The 12070-nt window shown below is 38.6% G+C and overlaps 1 protein-coding gene and 1 pseudogene across 2 annotated transcripts in view; one reads left to right on the plus strand and one right to left on the minus strand.

Annotated features, from left to right (window-relative positions):
* The first annotated feature begins 3831 nt into the window (after positions 1-3831).
* LOC139475490 (uncharacterized) lies at positions 3832-6669 on the plus strand (annotated as a pseudogene).
* A 1109-nt stretch (positions 6670-7778) lies between these two features.
* The window catches only part of LOC139473914 (3-oxoacyl-[acyl-carrier-protein] reductase FabG-like), a 41031-nt gene continuing 36739 nt past the window's right edge, over positions 7779-12070 (minus strand). For both annotated transcript variants that reach the window (XM_071256721.1, XM_071256720.1), the window contains exons 7-9: positions 11346-11382; positions 9662-9725; positions 7779-8575 (exon numbers count right to left, since the gene is read on the minus strand). In XM_071256721.1, the coding sequence (XP_071112822.1) occupies positions 8417-8575; positions 9662-9725; positions 11346-11382 (260 nt within the window). In that variant the 3' untranslated portion in view covers positions 7779-8416. The remainder of the gene's footprint in view (positions 8576-9661; positions 9726-11345; positions 11383-12070) is intronic.

A 12070-nucleotide genomic window follows, 5' to 3' on the forward strand; every position in this document is an offset into this window, starting at 1 on the left:
TTAGGCATCTTAGGGTGTTTAGGTCTTTACTGCATTTAGTTGTTAGGTTTTGGATGTGAGCATCCCAGGTGAGATGTTCATCGACAAATAAGTCCTAAGAATTTGGTTTGTTTTTTAAATTTGATTGTTTGATTGTTTAGCTGGAGGATTGGGGAGGCGGGTTTCATGTTTTTATGTTTGAATACTATTCCTGTTGTTTTTCTGAGTTAAGGGAGAAGCCCCATTTGTCAGCCCATTGTTGTATTTTATTAAGAGATTTTTGGAGTAAATTTTGGACCATTTTCATGCTTTTATTGCGGATCCAGATGGCTCCATCATCCGCGAATTTTGATGTGTTTACTTTAGGGGATAGGCCCTCGAATAGATCGTTTATCATTATATTGAAGAGGGTGGGGCTGAGGATACTGCTCTGTGGAGTGCCATTTTCTAGGGGACATTGGTCCGATAGAGTTTGGTCTATACCCACAGTTATTTTACGATTGTTTAAGGAAGTCCTGGATGTAGTTTATTATCTGACCTTTGTGTTTTTGTATTAGCCCATCGTGCCATACCATGTCGAAAGCTTTAGAGAAGTCTAAGAAGATGCCTGTGGTATATGGTTTATTTAGTTGTCCTGTCTTAATATCTTGTTCTAGTCGGGCGAGGTTATCTAGGGTTGAGTGGCCAGGAGTGAAACCGCTTTGAGCTGGGTTTATGATGTTATTTTGGGTAAGTAATGTTGTAATCTATTTTTAGCCATTGATTCCATTACTTTACATAAGTTTGAAGTTAGGGATATTAGTCTATATGAGTTTATTAGGTTTAGGGATTGGTATGACTAGGGCCTGTTTCCAGGGAGTAGGAACCTGTCCGTTTAGGTAGATGACATTGTATAGTTTGATTAGTGCCTGGAGTAGTTTTAGGGGGAGTTTTTTAATCATTTGGTAAGAAGTTAGGTCTAATCCTGGGGCTGTGCCCTTTTTCCTGTTTTGGATTACGTAGAGGAGCTCCTCCTTTGTGAAGGGTTGATTTACTTCTAGATTGTGATTGTTTGGTTCTTTTGTGGGTTTGTTTTCTCTTCTAAACCTCTATAACCTCATATATCTAAACGGACAGGTCCCATCACCTTGGAAACAAGCTTAAGCCCTGGTTATATCAATCCCAAAACCCAATAAACCAGCTGACCAGGCTAATTCATTCAGACCAATCTCCCTAACCTCCAATTTCCCAAAGAATAACCAATTACCTAAATGAACACAAAATAATTAATCTTAAACAAAACAATAAATCATCCAATATCTTCACTCCAAACCCTAAAATACCAAAAATAGACACAACACTAGCCGATACACTAAATAAACAGACCGATCCTAACATCGCTAAAACCACTCTAGCACACAGGTTTCGGAGTTCACATCGCACAACCAACAAAAAACACCCAATCTTACCGACTCCCAAACAACCAATCCATATTCACGGCCGAACTCATGGGCATGGCCTCAGCACTACACAATCAGCAATCTAAAAAACACCAAAAAATCATCATCCTAACCGACTCCCTCAGTGGATTACAAGCCCTCAAAAATAAAAACACCAAAAACCGCCCCAAAGTAATAAATCAAATACTCAAAAGCTCAAACAACTTAACTAAGGCAGGTAAACAAATAGATTTCATTTGGACTCATCTTGGAAATGAAAACGCCGATAAAGCAGCAAAATTATCCCTTAAACTCCCAGAAATAAGCTTAAACTTATCCAGCTCAAAATCAGAAATCAAAAGTGTCACTAAACAAAAAAAGCAACAAAAAATGGCAAAATATATACCAAAACTCAAATAGCCAAATCAGGAAAGTACTCAAAAAACCTATCTAAACCAAAAATACTACACCCATCCAAAAAAATCGACAGAATAATAATTACTAAACTACAAACAGGCCACACCAAACTAAATAATCACCGTAAAATAGCTAATCTACACACAACAGGAAACTGCCAACATTGCAAACAACAAGAAACACCAGAACACGTACTCATTCACTGCACACACTACCAAACACACCGAACAACACTACAGACCACCCTAAATCTTAAAACCGCACTTACATTAGAATCAATCCCAAATCCACAAAATAAATTAGAAAAATTCAAAGCCTTAGGCATATACCTAATTAAAACAGGACTAATTAGTCGCATTTAAACCCCAAATAAAACATTAAAACCAAAACTACCTTTTCTAACAACCACCCAACACACACAGCTCCCTTAGTTCGTCCTCCACCCACTCTTGGCATTCATTCCAAATCTCAAAATTTCAAATTTCTATATAAGCAACCCCTAAAGGCCCTTGCGAACACAATCTGCATTCGCCTAAACTTGCGTTTTTTTGTTATTTTAAAGGTATTGAGAGTCTCATTACGGAAGTCCTAGCCCTGGTTTCCAATTTGCCTAAACTGATTGTAAATAACAAACCGAACAGCGTGACCACAAATTCTGTTGATGAGATTGCTGCGTCAATTATTCAACAGTACGGTGGTAAGATGCCGGAGACTCCACTGAAGGTGACAGGAACGGGAACTGTCTGTTCAACGCTGTCAGCATTGGTGTCTTTGGGTCAGAAATCAGAGCCACAGAACTGCGATCGAGGACATGCATTGAAATGACACTGAATGCTCCATACTACACTGAATTATCAGACAACAGGCGTCTGACTCTTGTCAGTACAGACTACACTAACGCTACTCTGGAATGTGCCAAGGATAAGTCACACTCATCTGCTTGGACTATGCACGTTGTGGCTTCTGTTGTTGGAAGAAACATTATCTCGTGTTATCCCCCAATCAATGGCATGATGGATCAGTCTCTTGCTATCCTCATCCGTACATTTGAATCTGGCAAGCCCATTAAAATACTGTGGAGTAGGTTACCTAACTACTTAGTCCTACTTAGTGAGCAAATTCACCCCCGATGAAAAAGAGGACATGGACTACCAGATATTAGTGAAAGTGTATGTCAGTTATTTGTATGTATTATATTTCTTCTTCTTTTTTAACAATTATCTATAGATGTGTTCTTAGATGCAATAAATGTTGTATAACGTCGGTTATAACTGGTAACAATATAACATTAACACTCTAGAGGTATTATTCCGACAAGACCAATAAATAAACAGATAATAACAACTAATTAAGAGGCTTGGATAGGATCATCGATCGTAGTCATTTTAAACAACTTCAACTGGCGATGAATACTTTACACATTGCCCTTGAAGAGATGACATGTGCATATTTGTAACATTTCAATGAGATCATATTATATATGGCATTCTGTTATATTCCTACATCTGTTCCTGATAGTACTATATTTCACTTATGTTCCAGACCAGCAACTGCCTCTTAGATCAAGGCGACGGTAGCAGTGGTGAAAGAAGGCTCGATGCGACAGAGACCAGGGATGCTGGCATCACCATCTCGCCAACACCATCAGTGAGGCCTCCTAAGATTGATTCTGATGTAACATCAGAGATCAGAGGTGAGATATGGTTAGTGCTGATTTTGATGAAAATTTAATCTCTTCTTTGAGATCAGAGGTGAGATATGGTTAGTTATTTTTCGACCAATATATTTAGTGGTCATTATGTCTTTGCAAATGAAGCGTAAAGAATATTTCCAAAAGAAGAAGAAGCCTCGTCACGACGTCAAGACACAAACCACCTCAACACCTGACAAAAAACGTATGTCACTCATATACATGTATTAGCTGTATGTCCAGTGAAACCATATATTTATGCTATATACTAATTGCTTCATTTCGGATACCTCTTGTAAGTTTTTTTTATCAATATACTGTTAGCAGATGAAACCAGAACCGTCCTTCTCCGGTCTTCAGCGAAACCCCGATTGACATGGATTTCAGCCAAATAAAGGTACCATGATCTTACAAATTATTATGTAAAAAATGTTGATTAGAAAATGATAAGTACGCCAATTATTGTCTTGATATGAATTCAGTTGTCTCATCGGCGTGTATAGAAAACCAGTGCATGGTAGTACAACCTAAGACTATTCACTTTACAGGACGTGAACTGTTCCGGTGCTACTGCTCCTGCAGATGAAACGCTGGACCTTGATCTGACGTCACTCGATGTAAGCACCTCTTTCATCTAGTTTCGAGTTTATATATATAGAGAGAGAATTCGTCACTTTTTGCTTTTCAATACGAGTCTACGATAATGTCTCAGACGAGGCTCATATTTCACGTTCATATGAACACACGTGACGAATTATATTCATAACATTTCTATTTAAATTTAATTCGCACCCGTGCAGATCCGGGGTAGACTAGGTCTTCAACAACCCATACTTGCGACTATGCTTGTCGTAAGATGCGAATAACGGGATCGGGTGGCCAATTTCGCTGACTTGGTTGATGCATGTCATCGATCCCAATTGCATGGATCGATGCTCATGATATTAATCTCTGAATTGTCTGGTCATACGTACGTGTGGCTTATGTCAGGGACATCTCTCTCATTGATATGATATGATTGTTTCAGGATACAGTCAACCACACAGCAGTCGAAATAATTGCACCTCTAAGTGTCCACCATGGAGGATTCATTTGTCACTCCAAGTAAAGATGAGCTGTCCCTACAGGATTCATCACCAAGTGTCCGTGGTTCCCTATCCAACAGTGGAAGGTTCATGGACGTACCGGAGTCGTTACAGACAATTATCAATGCGAAAAACATTCAGTCAGAGATTTCTGTAGGAAAAAAAGAAAACGAAACATTTATCTGTGACAACTCTCACAATATATCCCGCAGATCGATGTCCGGTCGAAGTAAATTTGTAGATGATAGTGGTGTGTGGGGAAAGGGGTCGACAAAGAAACATTTTTATCACTTTGTCAATGGCAAATTTACATACTTAGAGCAAAAGGAAGGAATTCATTGTGTAATGAAAAAAAGTATGAGAGTACCGATGGCAACTCAGCCGCCAAATAGCGAAGTCCTAATTGTTGAACGCTAATATAACAAACTGAAACGATGTGCTGACTATCATTAGCGGCTGACCTGAATTGAACCGTTTCCCACCGGCCACACTCCAGTTCATCCACAAGTAGCTATTGTCGAATACACTGGTAAGTTTCCCGAGGTAGGCCTATTTCTTGTGTGTAAAGGTTGCAAATCTCTGTAATAATTTGTCAAGAATGAAATTAGAATCTAAATATTCTAAATAGTAGTCTCAAACGATCTGTATGCGTTCATTGTTCTCAGTCTAAACTTCCATTGAATTATAGAATCCAAGCTGTTTACTCATGCTGCTGAGAAGTTAACATTACAGGTTCGCTCAAATCGTTTAATTTCAATTTTACAGTCCTGTGCCATTCACGGAAATTAAAAAAATGTCTACCTCCGAGTTTGTGAGGACGCCCGACACCATCATCGAGCAGATAAGAGAAGAGGTGAAGACACAGCCTGCAAGAGATGTATACAATAAGCACCTGCAGCGGGGAGAACAATTAGCTGCAAGAGATCTGAAACAAGTACAAAATTTAAAACAGTCAGTGAGAAAAGACAAGGGTACCAAGCGACAGAACACCGCAGACGACATCAGCATCATTAACGCCACTCACACCAACGAGTTCATTCAAGAGATTATTCAGTGTAAAGGAAAACTGCCGTCAGTAAACACGGGATCAAATTAAGGAATTAAAACAGTTCTGTACAAGTGCCTCAGAAAAGCCAGTTGTAGTTGGAGTTGACAGGACGTTCAATTTAGGGGCATGTTTTGTGACTTTATTAGTGTTTCAACATCCGAACTTATACAGAAAAGGTACAGAGACCCATCCAATAATGCTAGGCCCCCTTTATCTTCACTGGGATGGGTCATACCTAACACTTCTAGATTCTAATCTTGGGGGGACTCAAACACAAGGAAAACAACTGGTAATTGGATCTGATGAAGAAAGGGGCTTGATTAAGGCCCTCCGAAACTGTTTCCCCGCTCCACACACATTTTATGTGAACGGCACATCGAGCAAAATATAAAAAGACACCTTCGACATCAGGTTGGCGTTTCAGATCAGCAGATACGACTCATTCAACAGAAACCTTTTTGACCCTCCGGACTGGTGAATAGCAATGACTCCTATCAGTTCGAACTAAATCAAATGGAACTAGAAGACTTTGTTTCAACAACTGTTCCCGATTCCAATTCCTACCTTTCTAAAGTCATTATAACTATAAAAACTGACATTTTCCTTCCTTCAAAAGAAAGACCAAAAGCAGTTCCTTTACATTGGACTAACAATGCCTGTGAGAGCATGAACAACATCATCAAATTAGGTACCAATTGGAAATCATTGAAAATCCCGAATTTAACTGACAAACTTCAAACAATTGTAAAAATCCAGTATGCTGACATGCGCGGTGCCCTCTACTGCCAAGGCAACTACCAACTAACACCTTGGATGGCAGGCATTAAATTGTCTAATGCCTGCTGGACATCAAAAAGCCAACATGAGAAAGACAGACATTTTCGGAAGTTCATGCGGGGCCCCAGATGTCAACAAAGCATTACTGTTTCGTGGGATGGTCGCCTCAACATCCCCAAGACACCACAGGCAGCCCGAAAACCAGAACAACAAAAGAGGATTAAAACAGCAAAGATGTTCGCTCTAAGAAAGTAGTATTTTCAACAAAATAATTCATGTACTGTGGGAAAGTAGGAAGTAAGTCAGATAGATATGATGAACATTGATTATTATTTATTAAACATCTTATGTATTAATTTGTAAATAAGTCCGCAGGTTAGAAATCCATGATTGCCGTGAGAGGCGACTAACAGGATCGGGTGGTCAGGCTCGCTGACTTGGTTGATGCATGTCATCGTATCCCAATTGCATGGATCGATGCTCATGATGTCAATCACTAAATTGTCTAGTCCAGACATGATTATTTACAGACTGCCGTCCTTTAGCTGGAATATTGCTGAGTGGGGAAAAAAACAACAAACAAACTTAACATACGTCCCGTGAAGATCTGGGTTAGAAATAGTCTTCAGCAACCCATGCTTGTGGTAAGAGGCGACTATGCTTGTACGAATCGGGTGGTCAGGTTCGTTGATTTGGTTGATTGGATTGTCTGGTCCAGACTTGATTATTTACAGACCGCCGTCATATAGCTGGAATATTGCTGACTGTGGCGTTAAACAACAAACAAACACACATTTTTTACATTGTCTGTAATTACTTTTACGTCCACCTTGTTGGATAAAGAACAAAACATGGCCCATTAAAAAAATTTTACCCTGTTACTTGTACTCTATTTTGTTTGTTTATATTTTGCTGAGTGTTCTATTTATTTGTACACCAGTTGATATTCTTACGATCTTACTAAACTGAGAAAGACATGTTTTATTGAGTGCACTGTATTTTTAAACTACCGGACATCTGATGAAACTGCCCGGGAACGTCAGGGACATTAAATAGTAGGATCCTGTTTTTACATCGGCACTTCACGCCATGATATGAGTGTATTCCCTTTGTTTTAGTAAATCTAGACATGTAAACACTCACTTTTGACATATCCACTGTGCAAGATAACAGTGATTAATCAATCAATGTATTTTCTGTTAATCCTTTGATGACTAGGAACGATCCGTTGATTTACAAAAAAGTAAATCAACTGATCATTCATTTCTTGAAGTTTTCTTTTCTTAGAAATACATTTTTTGTACATTTGAAAATTACACTCTTGACATACTCCAACAAATCAATAAAATAACACTTTCCAAAGACAGTTTATTGCATATTTAAATCAGAAATACTTTGGAAGCACTGTGAAGCATAATCACAAATGAATATTTCTGTATAACATACTGCAACAATGAAGCTCCAACTAATCTGATTATCTTTTTATTCTATCATGACAAGTGGTTGAAAATACAGTCTTCCTTCTTAAACATTCAGATGATCCCCAGCCATGCTACAGTCACACAGTCATGTATCATGAGTTACATTGCAGAATAAATTACCACAGGTAGAATCATATGGCATGTTTAAAAATGAATATAAAATCATTTCACAAAATAAAGGTTGACTTGTAGAGGAGGTGAGGTGAAACAATCTTTAACAACATGTTCAAGATTACTGCACTTACATAACAATGTGATGTGATGTTCCTTGTATTAGTCCAGACTTGTGTCAGTTTGATAGTGCAAACCTTCTGAGATACAATGCTGCAGTTTAACATGGATACCCCACTCAGACACAGTATATTTGTAGAAACATGTATGCCATTCAATCAGACGATAATGCCTCATGAATTACATTGCAGGATTAGTTACCACATGTAGAATCACGTGGTATGTTTAAAGATAAAGTTTAAAGCATTTTTCCACTGAGCATAAAACACCACAGTACAACTTCAGTAGGTTTATCTTGGGCACATTGCATGCCTCCCGCCATCACAAGGCACCTGTGCCCCTGTCATGAAAGAGGCATCATCTGAAGCAACAAAGGCAATGGTTTTGGCAACCTCATCTGGATTTCCCGGGCGTCCCAGTGCATGGGTTTCCTTTGACCTTTCAAGGAACTGTAAATAGAACAGGAGAAGTAGAAATTCATTTCAACACTTTCAGCATCATATTATCAATAACATCTGGTGTTCCAGTCTTGTATTATTTACAGAAGGTATCACATCATGATTCATAATTCCTTATTGACAATGTTCACCTGATTGTAGTGACTGAAAATGGGTTAAATGTTGCATTCAAGATTATTTCGTTATGTAGTGGTGTGTCTGTGTATGATGGTGCATGCTCATGTAATTGTACCAGTCCAGACTTAATGCTGGTTTTATAATGCTAACTAGCCCACTGTGATACCATGCTCCAGTGTAACAAGGATACCCTATGCAGACACCTTATACCAACTCTGGGCCAACAAGTCCATGTTTTATCCACTTAATGCCGAGTGCCAGGTAGGGTCACAACAAATACGTAGCATCTTTTAACATCTTTTGGTATGGAGCGGCCAGGGATCGAACCACCAACTTTCTACTCTCAAGGCATAAAATCGATCCACAGGTGTTTGGCAGCACTTGCCATATTTTCTTACCATCAAAAAACGAATTAGATGTACTTGAGTTAAATTTCCTTCCACAACCACTGAAGAGATCAACGGATCAACATTGGTAGTGTCATCAGAATCACTACTGGCAAAATTACTTCATTTACAAAAAAATCCAGTTATTCTGACATAAAAGCTGTTCTTATCCAGCTGTTCTTATCTGAAAAACCTGAGGCCAAATTATTCTTTCAGCATTTTCTTAAAACAATTTTACAATTCCTGGCTCCAAAAAAAACACTATTAAATGGTCAGTCCTCAAATGATTGGTAAGGCATTTACAAAAGGTGACAAAACCGGGTACATAGAATTTTAATTTTATATTATAAATCAAAAGTATAAATAGTCTGATGTGTTACAGATGTCAACTCTTGCTATTGTAATTGTGATTGACACACAGACATCATTAGTGAACATGATTTATATTTTGAGCAAAATGTCATTCAAACCAGACCCGTAATAATGGTCACAAATGGGTCCAGGGTAGTTATCATAACAGAAACTGAATACACAGGATAACTGGTGACATCTCAATTCAACAGTGTTGACATACCTGTGTATATTTCGCCTCATCCAGACCTCCACGCTTCTGTAGATTGGTGATGATCACTCCAGGGCTGGATGGAAAGCATGGTGTCAACACTTTACATGTAATACATTAGTCAAGTCAGTTGCTACACAGAATGCAGGAGCAGTAACAAAATCAATCATTTGAATCATAACACACAGCAAAATAAAAACAAACAAAATTGAGTACAAGTAACAGGGTAAAAAATATTTAATGGGCCATGTTTTGTTCTTTATCCAACAATGTGGACGTAAAAGTAATTACAGACAATGTAAAAAATGTGTGTTTGTTTGTTGTTTTACCCCGCTGTCAGCAATATTCCAGCAATATGATGGTGGTCTGTAAATAATCGAGTCTGGACCAGGCAATCCAGTGATTAATATCATGAGCATTGATCCACGCAATTGGGATACGATGACATGCTTCAACCAAGTCAGCGAGCCTGACCACCCGATGTCGCCTTTTACGGCAAGCATGGGTTGCTGAAGACCTATTCTACCTCTGAATCATAACACTGTGAGGCGAGCTATAATACCACTTTGGGTGAGTGAGTTGGGTTTAACGCCACCTTTAATAGTATTCCAGTTATAAAACAGCGTGTCAGCTTAACATAGGAGGAAAGCCCAAAGTGATGCAGGTCTCAGACATTTACCACTTCAGTGAAACCAACAAGCACGGGTATGGTGCTGACAAACCTAGAAACATAATCGGGGGAACCGGGATTCGAACCCACAATCACAGGTATCTGGCGTAGCAAAGGGACGCCACTCTGCACAGGGAAGCTCATGCAGACTTTGCCACAATGGATCAAGTTTTAGTTCATGGAGACTATGCCACAACGGATCAAGGTTTAGTTCATGGAGACTATGCCACAACAATCAAGTTTTAGTTCATGGAAACTATGCTATGATGGATCAAGGTTTAGTTCATGGAGGCCATGCCAAAATGGATCAAGTTTTGGTTCATGGAAACTATGCTATGATGGATCAAGTTTTAGTTGATAGAGAATATGCCACAACGGATCAAGTGTTAGTTCATTGAAACTATGCTGTGATGGATCAAGTTTTAGTTAATGGAGACTATGCCACAAAGGATCAAGGTTTTAGTTCCAACATCCATAACAAAAAATGAGAAAAATATTTTAAAGTTGTGTCCTCTGTACTTACATATTTATTAAAGATAATATGAAATAAGACAACATTTAACAAATCTGATTTAGACCAATAATACAAACATATACAGAAGAAGGCATATATATAAGTCTTAATAATCCAGGACTCAAAATTACAGCAATATTCAACACAACTTCTATGACTTTCAAACAACTTATTTATTCTAATACTTCATTTGCAAGATACTGATGGCTGGCCTATCACTGCCTTATGTCCTACATATTGTTCACCTGGCCTGACACTGATGCCCCACTTCATCAGTCTCCAGTGCTGAGATCAACACATGGGCTTCAAGGTCACAAACCACCATCACAACCAGCCAATTAGGAAAGATCATCACCTTGCATTAGCTGCACATTAAAAGACTTTGTTGTGAAGTAAGAGATGACATAAGAACAGGCTTGGAAGTGACAGACATTCTTCCTGGTATGTTTAAGTGGGCACACAAATATCAAGCGACTGTGCTGAAAGTAGCATGTATGTTGACATATACTCACTTCACACTGTTCACACGAACTTGTTTTGGTGCCAGCTCTGAAAGACAAAACGTTTCAGATGTAACATGTAGTCAGTGTTTGAAACAAGAGCCTGCACGTAGGCTTGTGGTAGGTGGATCTTGTGTCGGATCCCTGAATTAAAGTTCCAAGTCGTTGTATAAGCTGCAGTATCTTAAATAAGGGTCTAAGAGTTAAGTCAGGGTCTGCACCAAGTCTGTCGGTTCTGATGGTATTTTTCTTATTTCAAACAGTGCATATAGTGTAACTTGTTGCTTGCAGATGGAAAAATTAACACTATTAAGTGCCAGTGAAGCAGTTGTGTAAAGGACATATTTTCCTGAAAGTTGGGAAATGTAGCACCAAGTAAAGAGGTCTCACCACAGTTGACTGCAATTCTCTGAGTAATTCTTGGTGCATACTCAGTCTGTGACTTAAGCCACAAAGTTTGGTCTATTAGGATCAACTGAATATTAGTCCTCACAAAAGCACTAAAATCTACTGAAAATAAGGCTAAGAGCCAATTTCGGGCAAACAAACTCAAACGTTTTTGGCACAACTATGCTGATGGACAAAACTAAGAGAACACAGAAGTAATACAGAGATGATAACAGCTGCATTCAATCAGCAGCTTCAAAGCCAAACTTTTGGATTCTATGGTTTAACAAAATTAATTTGTGCAGCTCAATATATATATTTGATTATGTGGCAAAAACGTGTTAAGGTTG

The sequence above is a fragment of the Haliotis cracherodii genome, unplaced genomic scaffold (assembly GCF_022045235.1).
Source record: "Haliotis cracherodii isolate W230 unplaced genomic scaffold, xgHalCrac1.p SCAF_3, whole genome shotgun sequence".
NCBI classification, from domain to species: domain Eukaryota; kingdom Metazoa; phylum Mollusca; class Gastropoda; order Lepetellida; family Haliotidae; genus Haliotis; species Haliotis cracherodii.